This window comes from Staurois parvus, unplaced genomic scaffold (assembly GCF_062004578.1).
Source record: "Staurois parvus isolate SC_StPar_1 unplaced genomic scaffold, SC_StPar_1.0 ptg000458l, whole genome shotgun sequence".
Taxonomy (NCBI): Eukaryota; Metazoa; Chordata; class Amphibia; order Anura; family Ranidae; genus Staurois; species Staurois parvus.
This window is the reverse complement of record NW_028318254.1, coordinates 2,589,600-2,612,165: the sequence shown is the minus strand read 5'-3', so window position 1 is coordinate 2,612,165 and position 22,566 is coordinate 2,589,600. Positions and strand designations below refer to the sequence as shown.

The following is a 22,566-nucleotide window of genomic DNA, read 5'->3' as shown; positions in this document are numbered from 1 at the left end:
TTGTAATATTGTGCATACACAGATTCCTTACATGATACATATGGTCTTATTACAACAACAGCCTTATGTTACCTAAATCTGACTACAGAAATGACATAAAATGATGCAGAATGCATGGTTGGGATTTGCCAGCTTTGTCAATTTTGTGTATTTGTAGATCAAACCTGAAAACTTCAAAAGAGATATAAGAAAACAAAATGCCAATCTAATCTAAGATATACATAGAAAAGAAGATAATATAGCGGTATATATACATGTAGATATAAACATCTAGAACAGGAGCCAGGAAGAGGGGGATGGGTTAAGATCTGGGGAGACAGAGGGAGATTTTGAGAGTTAGAGGGATGCTTGGGGGAATAAAGGGAAATTTAAGAGGGGGATAGGGAGAGATCTGGTTGGACAGGGAGAAATGTTCATGATTGGGGGGAGATTTAGGAAGGATGGGGATAGATCTGGGAGAGAATTGAGGAAATCAGTAGAGATTTAGGGGGATTGGGGATATTGTGATATAGTGGGGGATTTGTCCAAAATAAGGAGAGATTGAGAAAATTGCAGGACATATTGGAGGGGGGGGGGGGGAGATTGGAGGGATTTGGGGTGAGTAGGAAGAGATCTGAGAGAATAGAGAGATTTGTGGGAATAAGGAGAAAATGTATATGAATAGGGAGGATTAGAGGGATGAGGGTAACTATAGAAGAATAGCAGAAGATTTGGGAGGATAGTAGAAAAACGTAAGAAGGTTGCAAGGGGTGGAGGCAGGAAGAGGAGTACGGAGATATGTGGGAACAGAGAATAATTCAGGGGAATAGAGGAAAGAGGGGAACATTTAGGGGAATACTAGAAGATGTGGGAAGATAGTAGAAGGTTCAAGAGGTAATCATACAAGATTGGGGGTAGGATGTGAGCTGAGGGACGCGAAAGCGTTTTGGGGGAAATATGAAAAGATCTGTGGAAAAGATTATGGGGTAGGGAGAGATGTGGGGGGGGGGGGGGTAGTGGGGATTTGGGGAAACCATGGGAAGATCTGGGGGGATCGGAGAAGAAGAGGCTTGGAGAAGATTTGGGAGGGCTGTGGGGTAGTAGGGGAAGATTCGGAGGGACATGTGCTCTATTAGAGGATAAAAGGATTATTGTGGCTCTGATTCTATATTTGCAGATTCCAGACTGATAACAAGTATTTATGCTGAGCACAATACACAGCTGTTAACTCCTCGTGTACCAAAGTCCAGGGTGGCCTCCAATGATTAAAATTCCTGGTGTCACTTTTCACAGCCAGTAAGGACACTGCTTCCTGTCCTTAGCCTTCACCCCTGTCTTTGCTCCAATGGAATCTGCATAACCAATTATGATGCTGAAAGTGCTGTAACCACTAGCAACTGGTGCTTATTACTCAAAGGCCATTCAGATTGGTTGCTACGGGTTACCATCCATCTTCATTATCCCTTGAGTTGCTTTGTGGCTGTCTCTGAAATCAGGGAACTGTCTGCAGACTTAGCGAGGATGAGATGTAATCCGACAGCTGAGATAATACAAGTTGCATTCATTATTGCAGTATATGCCGTACTGCATGCTCAGTGCCTAGCCGGGTAGGACATTCAGTGTATTACTTATATATTTTCTAGCGCTTTCTTTTTTGGGGTTGGTTTTCCCGCATTATTCATCCTTATATGTGACAATGGTGATGAAACATCCAGCAGTCAGGCCTAGGTCTTCTTGCGTCCAGTGTGTGCGCAGCGTGTTGTAGTTGGCCACCTGATTGGTGTTTCACTGGCCTGACCAGTACAAATTGGACATATTGCCAATGTTATTAATAGGAAAGAGTTCATATTTTTCGATATAAGAGTTCATAAAGTCAATATTTTTCCCCGTAAAAAGTGGCAGCCTTAGCTGTGTGGCATTATGTGCCCATATCCAGACACTGAGCACGGCCCGCAGGAATAAACTTCCAGCATCATCGTACACAAATCACTGCACAAGTGTGTAAGATTCAGGGGTGCAAACACAATACCACAAGTGTGACTGATGCTGCAGAACCTCTTGGATTGGAGTGAAATGACAAGGGCCTGGTAGGAGTGTGTGGAGCAGCCCAGCGAAGACCCCCCGTGTGCCAGGTGCGGAGTGAGCGTGGTGGGACAGCTGCTGCCCCAGTGCTATGCTGTCTGTGAGCTCAGTGGCAGCTTCTCTGGTGTTGGCTGCAGCTTCTCTGATGTACAGCTTCTGTGATGGTTGCTGGCTGAGTGCAGTCGGAGATGGTGCAGCTGGGATTGTGCTGCACTAATGATGTCTGGGCTGCCGGTGACATGTGGCAGTGCTGGGAGCTGCTAATGTGGCTGAGGGAAGCTGAGCCTGGTGCCTTGTGTGAGAGTGCTGGGAGATGCTGGTGTGTCTGATGGGAGTGGTGGTCCTCTGATGCGGTCTAGATGGGAGAGCCGGTGGCAGAGTGGATCCTAAGCTCCTCTGCTCCTGTGAAGCTGTCTGGTCCAGGCTGCAGGTGAGCGGAGGGAGGAGGAGGAGGAGATGTGATGGAGGGAGGATGGAAGGAGGAGAGAGGGAGGGAGGCAGCCGATCGCAGACTGTATCACGCACAGTCCTCTCTCCTCTATACACAGTGCCAGGCTGTGTGCCCTGTGCTGGTGCCAGGCTATGGACATGTAGCAGAAGGGGGGCAGCCAGTCAGTCAGTGTCTGCACTCTCTGTGCTCTCACCATGGGGGTCGCCCCCTGCTGGAGGTGGCTACTTGCCCTGGGTCTCAGGCTGTTGTTTCTTGTGCCCGCAGGAGTGCCAGTCCGCAGCGGGGATGCTGGATTTTCCAAAGCCATGGACAACGTCACGGTGCGGCAAGGAGAGAGCGCCATCCTCAGGTAGGACCCTCTCATTTCCTTGAATAATATGATTGCTGTTCACAGTACATTATTGTATGTATGATGTATATGGGGAGATTGGGACACTGGGGTACTGAGGTTTAGCTGAAAGTTGCTCAGCTAAGGGGATTTTGTAGAAGTTCAGGTGAGGTGTCACCTGTCCTCTGCCAGCTGTACATGCAGTATACATGAGGCATATTACCTGTGTGATGTGTCACCTGTCCTCTGCCAGCTGTACATGCAGTGTACATGAGGCATGTTACCTGTGTGATGTGTCACCTGTCCTCTGCCAGCTGTACATGCAGTGTACATGAGGCATGTTACCTGTGTGATGTGTCACCTGTCCTCTGCCAGCTGTACATGCAGTATACATGAGGCATATTACCTGTGTGAGGTGTCACCTGTCCTCTGCCAGCTGTACATGCAGTGTACATGAGGCATATTACCTGTGTGATGTGTCACCTGTCCTCTGCCAGCTGTACATGCAGTGTACATGAGGCATGTTACCTGTGTGATGTGTCACCTGTCCTCTGCCAGCTGTACATGCAGTATACATGAGGCATATTACCTGTGTGATGTGTCACCTGTCCTCTGCCAGCTGTACATGCAGTGTACATGAGGCATATTACCTGTGTGATGTGTCACCTGTCCTCTGCCAGCTGTACATGCAGTATACATGAGGCATATTACCTGTGTGATGTGTCACCTGTCCTCTGCCAGCTGTACATGCAGTGTACATGAGGCATATTACCTGTGTGATGTGTCACCTGTCCTCTGCCAGCTGTAAATGCAGTGTACATGAGGCATTATACCTGTGTGATGTGTCACCTGTCCTCATCCCCTCTGCCAGCTCTGCACACAGGGCATATTACATGTGCCATGCTGCTGCTGTGCTGTAATAAGCCACAGCTACAAGTTACTCTTTTCCTGGGGCTACTTAACATGTAATTTGCCCCATCTGTGTGTGGTGGCCTGTGTGTCACCTGTATATTACATGGGCTGCGCATTGCTTAATGTATATTATGTCTTCCTCATGGGGCAGAATGCAGTGCACATAAAAGTTATCTCCTGGGGCAATACAGAACCCCTCCCCATGCTAAAACCTGTCTGATGCCAGCTGTCCTTATATCCGGTGCATCCCCTGTACATGGAGCCGGAACTGGATGTATAGATGGTGGAAGAATCCACCTGGACAGAATATGTCCATGTATCTATACCTGTGTGTGTATCTTCTGTGCTTTGAGAATGTGGAATATATAGGAAAACTTCACCAAGAAATACCGGTGTGTTCCTTGAGAGCTGCCATACCTTGTATATAGGAATGTGCCCATGAAGATACCAGTGTGGCACAACGTAAAATAAATGTGTATATGTGTTTACGTCATTATGTATCAATTGTTAGAGCTATCACTTTCAAATTATGTGTCTCGTATAGAAAGATCTATCTATCTATCTATCTATCTATCTATCTATCTATCTATCTATCTCAATCTTGTATCCCATGCTCTTTTTTCTCTCTATCTTTTTCTGTCTCTCTCTATTACTCCTTTATCTCTCTCCTTCTATCCTGTATCTTTCTTCTATCTCTTCCTCTTCGTTTCATGTCGCTCTCTCCATCTTTCTCCATCTCCTATCTCTGTCTCGTATTTCTGTCTTCTCTCTCTCTCTATTTCATATCTCTTCCTCCCCAGTCATATCCCGGTCTGTGTCTCTCGGATAATCGTTGTGCTTTTCTCTTCTTCCATAAGGCTCACATCTATATATAGAGATCAGCCTCACATTATGGAGTGGAGAGCCCGTTCCATCGTCATGCTGTTGCTGCCTCTTCTGTCCCTTTCCCGGCTGTTACTGGAGCTTGTTCCTCCCCGGAATAATGACCCTTTTCCCTCATTAATTACCCTTCCCCTCTTTGGAATGGGATGAATGGCAGATGTGAAGTGTCAGCCTCTGGGGTCAGCGGCTGTGCTCTGTAATGAGGACGTTCCGCCGGGGCCATCGTGTAATTGTGCTTGTAACCTTTCCTGCACAATACAGATGATTGGAGACCGGCTTGTTCTATTTACACTTCAATGAACAGTGCTGCAGAACAAATAGCCAAGTTTGCTGTGCTGCAGGCCAGCTTTGTGTGTATCTGGTAACTGCGATGTATGAAGATTTACGGGGATATATATGGGACTGAAGGGGATGCATAGGAAAGTATGTATGAAACTGTACAGGGATGTATGGGAGTGTAAAGAGATGCATTGGACCGTGAGGAATGTGTAGGGATGTACATGATGTAAAGGGATGTATGGGATTTAACAGGGATATAAAGAGATGCATAGGAATGTAGAGAGATGTAGAGGAGTGTATGGGACTGTAGGGGATGAGCAAGGATATATGGGGATCTACAGATATGTATAGGGATGTAAATGGTTGTATGGGACTGAATCGGGAAGTATGGGACTTTATAGGAGGTATGGATCCGTATGATATGTATGAAGATGTCTGTGGCTTTATAGGATGTAAATGAATTTATAGGATTGTACACAAATGTATGGCGATGTATAGGAATGTATGAAGATGTACAGGGATGTATACTGATTTACAGATGTGACTGTAGGGGATGTATGGGATTTATAGGGACATATGAAACTGTATAGGGATGTATGGGAATATATTGGGATGTATAAGGGTATATGGGACTTTACAGGAATGTATGGGAATGTATAGAGATGTATGTTAATGCATGGCACTGTACAGGGATCTATGGTGATGTATGGGATATATCGGGATGCTTAGGAGTATATAGGACTGTAGGGGATGTATTGGGGATTTTCCAGGAATGTATGGAGATGTCTTGGGATGTATGGGGTTTATAGGGTATGCACAGGTATGAGGATGGTGCGTTCTCTTTTTCCTCTGCAGTCACACCTGCTGTAAACATCAGTTTTGAGCTGTCTGTACTGTCAGCTGCCTGATCTGCCTTTAGCCCCGACTTGGCCTTTGTCATTGCTGGTGTTTATTGACAGCAGGCTGTGGGGTTTCATCTATACAGAGTCGGAAAGGCGGGAAAATTCAAATGTTTTATAGAAAGAGAAATGAGGGGATGTATTTCACCTTGATATCATGGTGGGAATTCTGGGATTGTGTCCCTCTGTGCTGCAGACTTTTCAGTACTTTATGAAGTATCTGCTAACTTCTAGTCCATAATGATGTATGCCAAAGTTACCACTCCCATTGCAATGTGATCATGTAATCTGCTTTAAATCTACTGACAACGATGTAAAGCAAGGGGCCTACCTGATTGGATACTAATGGATTTGGAATTGAATTTGAATTGAATAGTTTAGATAGATCCTCATCTCAAATAGTTTTTGTAGATTGTACAGAGATTGTACAATTAAGTTGTAATGTGATGAGCTTTATTTTTCCTACCTAGAAGATAAGAAGGTTGCTGTTTTCCCAACCACTTGGAACAGAGCCCCCCTTTATATATAGGTCAGGATTTTGCTGGCATTCCCTCTATTCCTACCAACAGCTGATGTTGTCAAGTAAAGTACTGAAACTACAAGCTGATTGCAGTTATAGAATGGGCTAGTGTTTTCTTTACTCACCGTGTCTGACAAGTAGTCTCAAATCTGCACACAAAAGTTCTCCAAGGTAACGTGAAGTCGGCAGCCAGGTGAGTATTAATAAAATCAATCTTTATTCAGTCTAAAGGAGTACATACGTTCCAAAATAGAGCCAACTGACATGTTTCAGCCCATAAGGTTCTTTGAATTGAATAAAGATTGATTTTATTAATACTCACCTGGTTGCAGACTTCACCTTACCTTGGAGAACAGCTGATGTTGACCAGGCTTTGGCCTCAACATCCCATGAGATTTTTTAATCACTCCTAAGCACAGGATGGACCTCACTTAAACACATTTATTTCGGTTTACTGAAACATTTGTCATCAAATTGATGCCAAGTTATTTGCCATCAGAACTCTCCATAGTGGTTTCAGATAAGATCATTGGTAGGAACTAAACGTAAGAATGCTGATTGTGCCATCACCGCTGCATCCTGCGTCCTGGTTGCATCATCACTGACAGCAAAGGAGCACAATAAATATGTATGATTGCGGCACTGTTTGATCACATGTTAACATGTATGAGATAATATTAAAAACACATGTAACACCTTACTGACCACTGCCCTACTCACACTCCCCATACAGCAAATTTAACCTCCTCCAGGAAGAAACTGAGTTTCATGGTAATGGAAATTGCACATTCTGCCACAGCCATAGGGCTCAGTTGTAGCTGAGGATAGTTTTCACATTAGTCATCACAAGTATGACAAAGAGGTAAAGAATACAAAGAAAATGATACATATAATTCCACTTTTAAATGATATGGTTCTTTTTTTTAACTAAAAAAGAATGGACCTCTGTTCTCCAGTAGTACTCCATCTAGAATTCCATAAATTCTTCCACATTCTCTTTGGATTTTACTGCATTTTTTTTATCACTGAAAGACTTTATTTTTTTAAAGTGTCAAATTTTATAACTTAAAGTGTTACGAAACCCAGGACTCTACATTCACTATAGATCCATTATCTCCTGCGCTCAAGGACTCAGATCAAACAGGCGTTAGTGACATCTTCCTCTACATTCACTATATCTGGTCTCCCGCAGTACACAATTATGGAAATGCAATTATTTTAGTAAATATAAACTGTTAAATACCTTTTCTCAGCAGCAAATAGGGTAGTCTTATGGCATCTATCAGAGTCCAGCAGAGCACTGATTAAATCTTGTAGGAGGAGTTTTCATTCTCCCCTGATTGTCCTACGAGACTGCAGGACCCCTGACCCTCTGTCTGGACAGTTCTGATCACATGCAGTCTCCCAAGAAAAAAGCTATCTAGCAATACACACCTAACTGAGCATGTGCAGCTTGCCCCCAAGACTCTGTACTATCAGGAGATGGAATGGGGGCAGTAGAAGAAGGGGAGGATCAGAGAAGACAGGATCAAATCCTTTTTACACAATGCGGAGGATTAACCCCTTAGGTTCCACAGTGAGTATAACAAGCATGCTTTACTGCATGTAGAGACTGATTTTACTGTTGTGGGTTTAGTAACACTTTAATAAAGTTACTTTCACAGCAGAATGTACAAGCATACATGCCAGTTGTTAGTAATCACATCTGGTATGGTCACTAATATAGCTTCAGTATAACGAAAAGAAAAAGCATACAAAATTCAATGGTTCCAAATTAAATGTATACATTGGTAGAGCTTTAGATATTCCTGTCTCCATCTGGATGTTAATGTTATACTTGTCTGTGACGACTATTAGGTTTGCTATAGACATAATTAATGGATATTAAAATGAAATATGTAATCATTAATATATATTAAACCATTAGAGAAGAAACTTCTATGACAATGCATTGTGTTCACACCGTACAGCAGTGGTGCACAAGCCATCTGTTCTATTGCTGCCAAAACACTCCTATTTACCATACCATTTTCAATTTCAAATATAAGTTTTAAATGTGCTTGTCCCTTAAGGGCAGAAAATGTATCTCATCTGGGCCATCTTTTTGTTCCCAGGCTGCAGCATTGTTTCTCTTAGCGGCAATGAAACAGTGTGTGAGAAATTTCTGAAAGTTATAAGGACAATATTCAACACTAAGATGGAGTAGGACCAAGGCTGGGTCTGGCTGGATTTGCCGTTGTGGGACCAAGGAAATGAGAGAAGGGGGCTATCTTTACATAGGACCACCAGATTTTAAAAAGAGTGTCCAGGTGGCCACATTCTCTTCAGTACAAGGAGGAATAATTGAAGATCTTTGCTAGTTTTTGCAGAGTGAAATACCAGCAGTGGAGTAATTTAAGGGAGGACTCACAATTCATTATACATCTAGATGGTTGTAAAAGCGAGAATGTGACCTGCCACCACTGTATTTTCGATAATGTCTGAGCTAAGTCTGTTTTTCAAAGAATCATAGTATAGATTTTACCCAGTTGCAAAGGTTGGGTTAAAATACAGTAGAAAACAATTATGCCCTTTTAGTGTTTGAGTTGTACTTTGTAGTAGGAGATAATGCCTTTTAGCTGCAAGTTCTTTTCCATCAATATTGAATGCAGGATATACTGGAGGCAGAGATATTTGTATAAGTATTGGGAAGGTGTTACTTCTGATGGAAATGTTTGAAAAGACCTTATCAGGTTTTCACCATATAGCTGTTCAGTAGATTTTATTGTATTTCTTTTATCTATTGTAAAAAAACTCTTCTCTATGAAAAAAATAAAAATAAAAACCAGCTAGCTGGAGGACCAAGTCATTCAGCATAGGGCATGTCAAAGCGCTAAGCAAACTGTTGGCACTATATAAATCCTGTATAATAATAATAAATGTTAACTGCTTTAAAACATCAGACTGAACTTTGTTCACAGTTGCTTCACTTGCAATACTTGATCTTAATTAATGTACATGTCAGCAATGTGTTAGAGCAAATGATCATAACTGATTAAAATCTCTATTACTTAGAAGTGTACCAATTATTTCACCTGTAATTGAGTGAGGGAACAAAAAAATATGCGGTCTAAACCCTGGGGACATCTTTGAAATTGCTGGTGTTTCTAGGTTCAGGATTGTAAGCAGTGTATTAATTCTGAAGAGAGATATGTGTTGGATCAGGTGTTTGTAGATCTGGAGACAGAAACAATTGATTACCTTCCATGATACTTTTTTTATTTGCAGTCACATACAATTTCTCAGGACAAGCTTTCGGGCTGTACCCCCTTCTTCAAGGTCTAAACTGTACTGCTTGGACCTTGAAGAAGGGGTTACACCTCAAAAGCTTGTCCTGAGAAATTGTATTTTCGTGCAAATACAAAAAGTATCACTGATGGTACTCGATTGTTTCTGTTGCAAGTGCACTAATACAGCTTCAATCACTTCAAGTGAGGCCTGGAGAAAGATGTGTGTTGTAGCTCAGGGTAGAAAAGTGTGTTGAGTTCAGGGAGTGTAGGTCTGGTGGGAGATGTTTTGTCAGGTGTTTGTAGGTCTGGAGATACAGTAAATGTGTGTTGGGTCAGGTGTTTGTAGAGATGGGGTTTGTTGAGTCAGGTGTTTGTGGGTCTGAGGAAGAATATGGATTTAAGTCTGGGAAAAGATATGTGTTTTGTCAGGAGAAAGATGTGTGTTGTGTTAGGTGTTTGTCAGGACAGAGATGTATGTTGGATCAGGTGTGTGTTGGTCTAGACAGAGATGTATGTTGAGTCAGACGTTTGTGGCTCTGAAAAGAGATATGTGTTGGTTCAGGTGTTTGTGTGTGTAGACAGAGATGTGTGGATATGTCTGGGGAGAAATGTGTTGGGTCAGGTGTTTGTATGTCTGGGGAGAAATGTGTTGGGTCAGATGTTTGTATGTCTGGGGAGAAATGTGTTGGGTCGGGTGTTTTTATGTCTGGGGAGAAATGTGTTGGGTCAGGTGTTTGTATGTCTTGGGAGAAATGTGCTGGGTCGTGTGTTTGTATGTCTTGGGAGAAATGTGCTGGGTCGGGTGTTTGTATGTCTTGGGAGAAATGTGCTGGGTCGTGTGTTTGTATGTCTTGGGAGAAATGTGTTGGGTCAGATGTTTGTATGTCTGGGGAGAAATGTGTTGGGTCGGGTGTTTTTATGTCTGGGGAGAAATGTGTTGGGTCAGGTGTTTGTATGTCTTGGGAGAAATGTGCTGGGTCGGGTGTTTGTATGTCTTGGGAGAAATGTGCTGGGTCGGGTGTTTGTATGTCTTGGGAGAAATGTGCTGGGTCGTGTGTTTGTATGTCTTGGGAGAAATGTGTTGGGTCGGGTGTTTGTATGTCTGGGGAGAAATATGCTGGGTCAGGTGTTTGTATGTCTGGGGAGAAATGTGGTAGGTCAGGTCAGGTGTTTGTGTGTTTGGGGAGAAGTGTGTTGGGTCAGGTGATTGTAAGTCTGCGGACAGATGTGTTGGGTCAAGTGTCTGTATGTCTTGGGAGAAATGTATTAGGTCAGGTGTTTGTATGTCTGGGGAGAAATGTGTTGGGTCAGGGGTTTGAATGTCTTGGAAGTAATGTGTTGGATCAGGTGTTTGTATGTCTTGGGAGAAATGTGTTGGGTCAGGGGTTTGTGTGTTTGTGGAGAAGTGTGCTGGGTCAAGTGATTGTATGTCTGCGGACAGATGTGTTGGGTCAAGTGTCTGTATGTCTTGGGAGAAATGTCAGGTGTTTGTATGTCTGGGGGGAAATGTATTAGGTCAGGTGTTTATATGTCTGGGGGGAAATGTGTTGGGTCAGGTGTTTGAATGCCTGAGGCGAAATGTGTTGGGTCAGGTGTTTGAATGTCTTGGGAGAAATGTGTTGGGTCAGGTGTTTGAATGTCTTGGGAGAAATGTGTTGGGTCAGGTGTTTGTATGTCTGAGGCGAAATGTGTTGGGTCAGGTGTTTGTATGTCTGTGAAGAAATTTTGGGTCAGGTGACTGTATGTCTGCGGAGAGATGTGTTGGGTCAGGTGTTTGTATGTCTGGGGAGAAATGTGTTGGGTCAGGTGTTTGTGTCTTGAGAGAAATGTGTTGGATCATGTGCTTGTGTGTCTGGGGAGATATGTGTTGGGGCAGGTGTTTGTGGGTCTCTGGAGAGGTGTGTTGGGTCAAGTGTTTGTATGGCTGGGGAGAGATGTGTGTTGAGTCAGGTATTGCTCTGTAATATAATGAAAGATGCTACCTGGATACCCGTCCCAGTCTGTTATCAGTATTAACACTCCATGTCTTTAACTAATAGGAATGTAGAAACCTTTCAGTGTTCATTAAAACACATTTTTAAGGATCTATTGATGAAACTAATCTTGTAAGTATGTTTTTCATGTTTTACTTACCTGTATTATATTTATAATTGCAGGTATATATGCACATGGAGGTGTACATGTTTACTTATACATACTTAGGTTCTGCTTTCTGCTTTGCAGCATTACACTGCTTGTACTTGACTGATCATCCTCAAAATCAATGTCTTTGAATCAGAGGACACATTGAAAATAATGTTCTTCTTGTGGGGCCAATATTTTATCTAAGCAGCTGCTAAGACGGAGAATTTGCACTGAGCCAGGGAAAAGTAATTCTAGCCTATGATCTACAAATATCTGTATTTAATACAATAAGAGATATAGAAGAACGCATGTGTACAATCTTAAGCCTCAGAAGCAAGGCAATGTGCTTTCAGGTACTTTAAGGCTGCTTAGGGAGTTGTGCTAAGCCTTTGTATTCATACTAACTTGTATAGGGAAAAAAGCAGCTCAGATGCCAAAATATCCTCCCTAACCCGCCCTGCCTTGAGCCCCTTAAACAGTAACTTGCTAAAAATACATTGTACTTTCCCCTTGGTAACCCCTCGAGTTCTGCTGCATCATTCTTACAGGGAGATGCCACCACCAGAGTCCCTTTGAGGGGAATGGGGGGGCTGTATGTAATTGCTTTATTTATTATAGGAATTTAAAATCATAAATGTAAACATACAATTTTAAAAATATATATTGTTTTATTGGATAATTATATGGTAAAGAGCTGAGCAAACTGTTGGCGCTATATAAATCCTTTGTAATAATAATATAATAATAAATATAGAAAAAAAATCTGTTAATAGTTATGTCTTTCTGAGTCAGCAGGTGGTGTTTTAGCCTCTCAGTTTGTTGTAAAGCAAGATGTTAATAGAGCTCACTAGCTTAAGCTCAAAGTAATATACGCAAGCAAATAACTTGTCTCTATCCCTTAAAGGAAAAGTTCACCATTAGGAGCATGTGTTGTGAATAAATGAACTACAAGTACTGACAACCTTGCGCTGATGGCTTGTAGTTCTCAATGAACTACCAGGGTGTTGTTTAGTGCTCTAGGTAGCTCATTGATTCTTCTTGACCTGTGTGTAGCTGCCTGCCTCTATGACCCTAGACATAAAGAGGTATAGGCAGACAGAGGCATGGACAGACAGCTTACACTTACAGTGTTCAGGAACCCTGCATTGCACCTGTGATCTGCTGATCGTAGGTGCAATGCTTTCCAGGCTCCTAAAAAAACAATTAGTAAATGCACACTGTTTTGCCTGCAAAAAAATATGCGTTTATTATTTTTTACAAGGTGAACCTACCCTTTAAAACAGAAAAAATCAGCTGCACTCCATTTAGCTCTTCTTGAGGTATTTTTAATGATCAGTGCTTTGACTGCATAGAGTGAAGTCTCCAACCCAAAACCAAAACCTTCCTTGACACATTTCACCACTCCTGGCTTGCCACATGAGGCCGGGCATTGTCGTGTACCAGGAGGAATCCAGGACCCACTGCACCAGCGTAGGGTCTGACAATGGGTCCAAGGATTTCATCCCAATACCTAATGGCAGTCAGGGCGCCATTGTCTAGCCTGTAGAGGTCTGTGTGTCTCTCCATGGACATGCCTCCCCAGACCATCACTGACCCACCACCAAAACAGTCATGCTGAACAATGTTACAGGCAGCATAACATTCTCCACGGCTTCTCCAGACCCTTTCATGTCTGTCACATGTGCTCAGGGTGAACCTGCTCTCATCTGTGAAAAGCATAGGGCGCCAGTGGTGGACCTGCCAATTCTGGTTACATAGTTACATATTTAGTCTGGCTGCAAAAAGACAAAGTCCATCCAGTTCAACCATAAAAAAAAAAAGTTATAATCCTACACCCACAGTTGATCCAGAGGAAGGCAAAAAACCCAGCAAAGCATGATCCAATTTGCTCCTGCAGGGGAAAAAATTCCTTCCTGATTCCCCGAGAGGCAATTGGATATTCCCTGGAACCTTACCTATAAATGTTAGTATCCAGTTATATTCTGTGTATCCAAGAAATAATCAAGGCCTTTTTTAAAGCAATCCACTGAGCTGGCCAGAACCAACTCTTAAGGGAGTCTATTCCACATTTCCACAGCTCTTACTGTGAATAAACCTTTCTGTATTAGGAGATTACATTTCTTTTCCTTCAGATGTAAAGAGCGCCCCCTTATCCTCTGTGATGACCTCAAGGTGAATAACGCTACACCAAGTTCACTATATGAACCACTGATGTATTATACATGTTGATCATATCCCCCCTTAATGTCCTCTTCTCAAGAGAGAATAAATTCAGTTCCTCTAATCTTTCCTCATAGCTGAGCTCCTCCATGCTTCTTATCCATTTGATTACCCTTCTCTGTACTTTCTCCAGTTCCCCAATGTTCTTCAAGTGAATTGGTGCCTAAAACTGAACTGCATATTCCAGATGAGGTATCACTAATGATATGTACTGGGGTAAATCTCTCCCCGGAGTCTATACCTCTTTTAATACAAGAGAGGATTTTGCTCGCTTTAGAAACCGCACCTTGGCATTGCATGCCATTATTAAGCTTGTGATCTACCAGAACTCCCAGATCCTTCTCCACCATTGATTCCCCCAGTTGTACCCCCCGTAGTATGTATGATGCATGTATATTCTTAGCCTCCAAGTGTATAACCTTACATTTATCAACATTAAACCTCATTTGCCACGCAGTTGCCCAGTTAAACAGTGCATTGAGGTCAGATTGTAAATTGGAGACATCCTGCGAGGCCGTTATTCCACTGCACAGCTTGGTGTCATCTACAAAGATTGAAATAGGATTTTTAATCCCAGACCCTATATAGTTTATAAATATATTAAAAAGTAAGGGTCCCAACACTGAACCTTGGGGTACACCACTGACAACCCTAGACCATTCAGAGTATGAATCATTAACCACTACTCTCTGAATACCATCTTTTAGCCAGTTTTCTATCCATTTACATACAGATTTTTCCAAGCCCGTAGACTTTACCTTACACATTCGCTGTGTGTGGGGAACTGTGTCAAATACTTTTGCAAAATCCAAGTATACGACGTCCACTGCCACTCCTCTGTCCAAGTATACCACGTCCACCGCCACCCCTCTGTCCAAGTATACCACATCCACCGCCACCCCTCTGTCAAAGTATATCACGTCCGCCACCGCCCCTCTGTTCAAGTATACCACGTCCACCGCCACCCCTCTGTCCAAGTATACCACGTCCACCGCCGCTCCTCTGTCCAAGGTTTTGCTCACCTCCTTATAAAAAGAAATCAGATTTGTTTGACAACTTCTGTCTTTCATGAACCCATGCTGTCTTTTGCTTAAAATATTTTTTTCCAGCAAAAACTCATCTATGTGATCTTTTAATAAACTCTCCAGTATCTTCCCAACGATAAAAGTTAAACTAACAAGTCTATAATTACTTGGTAAAGATTTTTATCCCTTTTTAAATATAGGCACCACATTGGCCTTACACCAATCCAGTGGTACTATGCCAGTCATTAAAGAGTCCCTAAAAATTAGAAACAATGGCTTTGAAATGACAGAGCTCAATTCTTTAAGGACCTGTGGGTGTATGCTATCTGGTCCAGGTGCTTTATTCACCTTTATTCTATCTAAATATTTCTGGATCATATAAATTGTGAGCCAATGTGGATCATCTGGGGCTGTGTCAATACCATCCTCATTATGGACAAGAGCTCCCCCATGCTCCTTTGTATACACAGAGCTGAAGAAGGTATTTAATAAATGAATGCCTTCTCTTTGTCCCTATTAATATATTTGAAGAATTTTTTGGGGTTTGTACTGCTATCTTTTGCAATCTGCAAATGCCAATTGAGCTCTATGGTGCCGGGCAGTGAGCACAGGGCCCACTAGAGGATGTTGGCCCCTCAGGCCACCCTGCTTTTCTGATTGTTTGGTAAGCAACATTCACACCAGTGGCCTGCTGGAGGTCATTTTGTAGGGCTCTGACAGTGTTCATCCTGTTCCTCCTTTCACAAAGGCGCAAATACCGGTCCTGCTGTTGGGTTAGGGACCTTCTACGGCCCTGTCCAGCTCTCCTAGAGTAACTGCCTGTCTCCTGGAATCTCCTCCATGCTCTTGAGACTGTGCTGGGAGATACAGCAAACTTTCTGGAAATGTCACGTATTGATGTGCCATCCTGGAGGAGTTCGACTGCCTGTGCAACCTCTGTAGGGTCCAGGTATCACCTCATGCTACCAGTAGTGCCACTGACCCTAGCCAAATGCAAAACTAGTGAAAAACAGTCAGAAAAGATGAGTAGGGAAAATAATGTAAAACCATTGATGTTTTGGGGTAATCTCATTGTTGCCCATCTAGTGCACCTGTTTTTAATTTCATTAACACCAAAGCAGCTGACACTGATTAACAACCCCCTCTGCTACTTACCTGACCAGATCAATATCCCAGGAGTTTAATTGACTTGATGCTATACTCTGTGTGTGAAAGAGAGAAAGAAGAGTTATAAGAAATTGATATTAACTATCCGGTTCATTTCTAAAGGTTAAAAAAGCACAGATGCTTCCTGATCATAGCAATTTCACTTTACAGCTATGAGAGCAGATCGCCTGGCCCATGAGTTTTGTTCAGTTGGTGCTGGAGAAGACTTATGACGCCATTCTTGGTGGGAGGATCAGGTGGTCCTGTTGCTCTGGGGTAGTAGGTGAGATGCAGTGCCAGGCGGAGTCCGCTATGTCTAGACACATACAGACATTGCAGTCATTGTCTTTCTCTCCAGATAGTCTTGTGTGCAGTGTGGCGGCCATTCAGCGCACTCCAGTATTATACACAGAATAATAGTCATCTTTATGTGTTACTCTGAGGGATGAGGATCTAACAGGCGACATTCTTTGGTGGTGCAGGATTGCACCTTTGTATCAGGATGTGTGGAGATGCCATTTCTCTTCACAGTGACTGGGATGGCAGCTGGCACAGCGGTCACCTGCGGAGAGATAATAGCTATGTATCTCTGTGTTGTATTCTGTATTAAACACACAGACTGACACAGAGTCTCATATGTGTATAAAGGCAGCAGACCTGGAGGTGGAGTCCTCCCATTGTCATTGCCTTGTGTCATACCAATATTTCTGTACAATTCTAGCTTTATTGAGTGTTCAAATCAAATTTAGGGATTATAGTATTCTGATTGATGCTCCTGTTTGCAGAATTGAAAAGAGAATATTTCTATGCTACAGGAGACGCTCGCCCAAAACTGAGATTCCTTCTCGTGCATTACCACTTGCCTATGGATGCAATTTTTTCCTTTTGGGTCACACGCCCTGGAATCACAAAAAACGATGGTACCCAAAATTCTCCATAGTCAACACTTTAAAAGCCTTTACAGGCCATCAGTTTATAGCTGAGCATGAACTATGGCCCTAGAAATATTACTCTCACTGTTAAATTTGCGATGATACCTCACCTGTGTGGCGTAATTGATTTATATATACAGCACATGTGCTTGCCCTAAGCTGCACTTTTTATGGGATTGTGTGCAGGGTTGCTTACATTTTTTTAATATCAATTTTTTTTTTTTTTACTCTTTTAAAAGTTTTTTTTTACTTTATTGCTATCACAAGAGGGCTGGCAAACCCCTTATTTGGTAGCATGGGCAGGTGACCAGAACTCTTTATTAGACCTCTTTTTTCCTTTGCCCTCTAATGTAACTACTCAGACTGCTGGCTCTTAAAGCCGGTACCAAGCTCACAGCTGCAGCATCTATGAACTTGATTGAACCACTTGTCTACCATTCCATTTATGAACATACCTTGGCAGACAAGCAGTTACACCGACCTGTTCTGGTACTCTGTCCTTTGTGGCAAAATCTCAAACACTTGAGTTCCCAGCTCCACCCATCCACTGCACTTTGTAAAACTCATAGGGCCCATTCACACCAGAAACTGCACATAACTGCACATTTTGTGCAGAACTTTGTGTTGCATCAAATGGAAAGATGTCTTATAATCTGTTTTCTCTGTTTTAGAAGAAAAACTTGCCCCCAGCTAGCATGGCATGCTGCAGAATGAGGACACTTGCTCTATGTGTGGAAGCAGTGGTCTCTCTGCAGAAGTCCAAAACCCTCTGCCAGGAGCTGTCGAATTAGGGGGAACATGAGCTTTGCTGACTGAAGAGTTGTAGCTGTGAGTCAGCAGGGGGTGTGTCAGAAGTTTGCAGAGAGACCACTGCTTCCACATAAAGAGCAAGAATATTTCTAATTTTAGGCAGCATACAAGCAGACGACCGTTCTCCCCACACGTTTTTTTTTACAAATCCTCTTACTGGTGATTCTCATCCGCAACAGAATTGCGAGTGTAGCATAGACTTTATATGGTTTGAGCCCTTCTTGTAACCATCACTCTTCCTGGACAGCTTGGCTGGATTGACAGGTAATAAAACTGAATTGCAGGATTGGGTCAGGAAAACGAAAAACACTGTGTTAATGCCAGTGACAGACTGCAGCGCATATCTCGTTTTTATTTTGCTCATTGTTACACTTTATGTGAGATATCAGGTATAGGTGGACTTCATTCCATAGACTTGTTTGCTTTTGTTGGTACTAGGTGTAGCAAGAGCTTCAGTCTCATCTGAGGGTGTTAGAGATTCTGTATATAGCCCTACAGAACAGACAGTGCACAGTCCATATGTGGTCAGGCACCGCTTCTCTGCAAACAGGAAACAGGAACTTTATTCAGGAAGAAGACGTAGAGTATAGTCATAGATGCAGCAACAAACATAAACACTGCACTGTACTCCAACAGAGGGATTAAACTGGGGGGGAGCCTTTTTAGTACGGTTTTTTCCTTTGTTGTAGCACCGTCGTATACCGCAGTGTATACAAGATGACAGACCCGCAGTGGAAATAGTTGGTGTACGATGGAAGACGATGAGCCAGACATGCAGAATGTGATGCTCACATGCACTCACCAGTGGTAATGAGACTTGATACACAGCTGTTCCATATCTACTGATGGAATTAATGTGCCTAGCAGGAAACAAGTTGAACTGTCATTTTAGATCCTAAAGGATCAATCAGTATATTGCAGTATTTCTCCAGGATTGCAGGATTGAAATGGCTTTGACTGACAAGGTCGCAGACTGAGGTTAAAGTGTCAGCCTCGATGACAAGCCACATTCTGGAATTATGGGGGTCCTGAATTGGGAAAAATCCCTTAATGACTGTTGGTGTCTAACAAAGTTCTCTTCTGTCTATTATGTCAAACGGACCAAATGAAATATTTCCGTCACTTTGTAGTATCTGTAGAAAGAGGCAGCATGGGAGATGGTCAGCTTCTTCCGACCCCAGACGGAGGTCAGCATGTGTGGGGATCAGGCACAGATAGAAGCTGCTCAGTGTGTATTTTGCAGTGTTGTAGTTCTGTGAAATGACAGAAGTTCTGTGTCTGAATTTCGTATTGTTGGTAAATTTCCTGTGAAGATGCAGATTTGTCTCCTGATTGAAGATGTCCGTCTCCACCACTAATGATCACATCCCGCGTCTTTCCTCTCTTGAGCCCTGGGCCTATTATCCAGCCTTGTATGTACCTGTCTGTCTGTGGCGGCACCTTTAGTACTTCGAGTCGGTCCCTCGCTGCGGCATCTCATTGTAGTCGAACTTTCCATTTTACGTTGACGTCTCTGTTCTTGATGCCTCTTTAGAGAGCATTTCCTTCTTTTCTACCTCTTTGTCTCTCTTCTCTGTGTTCATTTCTCCACTGCCCAGCATCCTCCGGCTCCCTTTCTTCATGGAGCCGTCTCTTCCTTTGTGTCCTCAATGCCATCGGCTTCCTTTCTTCTGCTTGTTGCGGCTCTGAGTCTTCCTGCTGGTCATTCTGTGCTCTCTGTACTCAGCCCATTAATATGTCCCTTGATTGATGACATTCACCCTTAAAGCTGAACTCCAGCCTTCAGCCCAGTCTTGTACAGTTGTACAGGCTCCTCCCCTGTACTATAATTGCCTTCTCGGATTTCACTTCATGCTTCTCACAATGTGCATTAGAAACTGTAGCAAGTTAGATTGTGTCTTTCATTTCCTGGCTGGAGTACACCCAGGATCATTTAGTCCTTTCCTCCCCAGTCTTACTGATCCTGACATGTCCCTTACATTCAATGGATTTCATTTTTTTCATTCATGGGGCATACCATCACATGTGGGTGTCTGCATGCAAAGAAGTGCCCCCTCCCCCAAAACACCCATCAAGGCCTTTTTGATATTTGCCTAACTCTTCCCAACATCTCTTGCTTTGTTTGCATCAGAGCTGATGGATCCTGAAAGGATTACAAAGGCCATGTGCTGTAATGTTTTCAGGAAACTATTTACAGCCATGCTACCATGATCTGAGAAAAACAGAGACCCAGTGATATCGTCACTATCTGTAAAATAAGATATATAATGAAGTTGGAAAATGTTTTATTTAATAATTCCACTAGCATGTTGATGAGTGAGTAAAGGAGGAATCCGTTAAGGCAAAATATAAAAAGATGAAACTTCAGTTTTAGGAAAGGTTATTAGTTACTATAAGGAACCCACAAAGCTAACGCTTCAGATAACACATTGTAACCCCAAGCAGGGCTCTTACAAGGACCCTTTGCTGCTGAAAAGGGATGAGCTAATTTGAGAGCCTTCGTGTTTCAGAAATGTCAGTAAAATAGATATTTTGTTATCCAAGTCATGGGGGTTATTTACTAAAACTGGAGGGTGCAATTACTGGTGCAGCTGTGCACCATGCAGTTCAACCCCAGTGTATTAATCCTTTCTCTATGCTGTATGTGCTGAGCACTCTGTATCTATTATTGAAAAAGTTTAATAGACTTTGTTTAAAAAAAACAGCAAATCCACACAAATTAAGTCAGTAAACAAGCAGTAATGCTTTCCAGCAAACACTACAGGTGTGTATGACTTCTGTGCAATCCACTGTACCCAGGTTCCAGAGAGCTCCTCATGTGTAGTGGGTACAGTGGATATAAAAAGTCTACACACCCAAGTAAAAATGTCAGGTTTCTGTGATGTAAAAAAATGAGACACAGATAAATAATTTCAGAACTTTTTCCACCTTTAATGTGACTATAAACTGTACAACTCAATTGAAAAAACAAACTGAAATCTTTTAGGGGGGAGTAAACATAGAAAACTAAAATAATGTGGTTGCATAAGTGTGCACACCCTCTTGTAACTTGGGATGTAGCTGTGTTCAGAATTAAGTAATCACATTCAAAATCATGTTAAATAGGAGTCAGTACACACTTGCCATCATTTAAAGTGCCTCTGATTAACCCCAAATAAAGTTCAGTTGTTCTAGTAGGTCTTTCCTGACATTTTCTTAGTCGCATTCTAAAGCCATGGTCCGCAGAGAGCTTCCAAAGCATCAGAGGGGTCTCATTGTTAAAAGATATCAGTCAGGAGAAGGGTACAAAAGAATTTTCAAGGCATTAGATATACCTTGGAACACAGTGAAGACAGTCATCTTCACTGTGTTCACAATGGAGAAAATATGGCACAACAGTAACATTACCAAGAACTGGACATCCCTCCAAAATTGATGAAAAGACGAGAAGAAAACTGGTCTGGGAGGCTGCCTAGAAGCCTACTGCAACATTAAAGGAGATGCAGGAATATCTGGCAAGCACTGGCTGTTTGGTCCATGGGCTATGGGGTAGAGTGGTAAGACGGAAGCCTTTTCTTACAAAGAAAAACATCCAAGCCCGGATAAATTTTGCAAAAACACATCTGAAGTCTTCCAAAAGCAAGTGGGAAAATGTTATGGTCTGATGAAACCAAGGCTGAACCTTTTGGCCATAATTCCAAAAGGTATGTTTGGTGCAAAAACACTGCCATCACCAAAAGAACACCATACCCACAGTGAAGCATGGTGGTGGCAGTATCATGCTTTGGGGCTGTTTTTCTTCAGCTGGAACTGGGGCCTTAGTCAAGGCAGAGGGAATTATGAACAGTTCCAAATACCAGTAAATATTGGCACAAAACCATCAGGCTTCTGCTAGAAAGCTGAACATGAAGAGGAAGTTCATCTTTCAGCATGACAGCGACCCAAAGCATACATCCAAATCAGCAAAGGAATAGCTTCACCAGAAGAATATTAAAGTTTTGGAATGGCCCAGCCAGAGCCCAGACCTGGATCCAATCGGAAATATGTGGGGTGAGCTGAAGAAGACTGTGCACAGGAGATGCCCTCGCAATCAGACAGATTTGGAGTGCTTTGGCAAGGAAGAGTGGGCAAATATTGCCAAGTCAAGATGTGCCATGCTGATAGACTCATACCCAAACAGACTGAGTGCTGGAATCAAATCAAAAGGTGCTTCAACAAAGTTTTAGTTTAAGGGTGTGCACACTTATGCAACCATATTATTTAATTTTTTTATTTTTACTTCCCTCCACCTAAAAGATTTCCGTTTGTTGTACAGTTTATAGGTTACATTAAAGGTGGAAAAAGTTCTGAAATGATTTATCTTCGTCTTATTTTTACATCACAGAAACCTGACATTTTAACATGGGTGTGTAGACTTTTTATATCCACTGTATGTCTGCATTCTGAAGCCTGTACCATGTAACTTTCTTCTTCTCTATGTAGTGTGTTACCACTCGGATTCAGACTTCCAGGCAGGTTTGAATACGATTGGTACCTGGGAGAAAGTTTAGTTCTGATACTTTGATACATACGATTTTCTGTGTGAATAATTGATGTCCTCAACTGGAAGTTTGTTTGTAAATATGAAGGATTAATTTCAGCTCTCCCTGGAGTGTCCCTTTTAATCCTAAGACCTCATTTCTCTGTATGAGATGTGGAAGACAGGTATCAGTCAGACAATTTATTTTCA

At 42.5% G+C, this 22,566-nt stretch overlaps 1 protein-coding gene across 7 annotated transcripts in view; it reads left to right on the top strand.

Annotated features, from left to right (window-relative positions):
* The window catches only part of NTM (neurotrimin), an 839,110-nt gene that overhangs the window by 508,962 nt on the left and 307,582 nt on the right, over nt 1-22,566 (top strand). For 2 of the 7 annotated variants that reach the window (XM_089688899.1, XM_089688900.1), the window contains exon 2: nt 2,777-2,861. In XM_089688899.1, the coding sequence (XP_089545025.1) occupies nt 2,777-2,861 (85 nt within the window). Of the gene's footprint in view, nt 1-2,472; nt 2,492-2,569; nt 2,862-22,566 lie in introns of those variants that run through there. The other 5 variants (XM_089688901.1, XM_089688898.1, XM_089688904.1 and 2 more) reach the window with 4 other exon arrangements.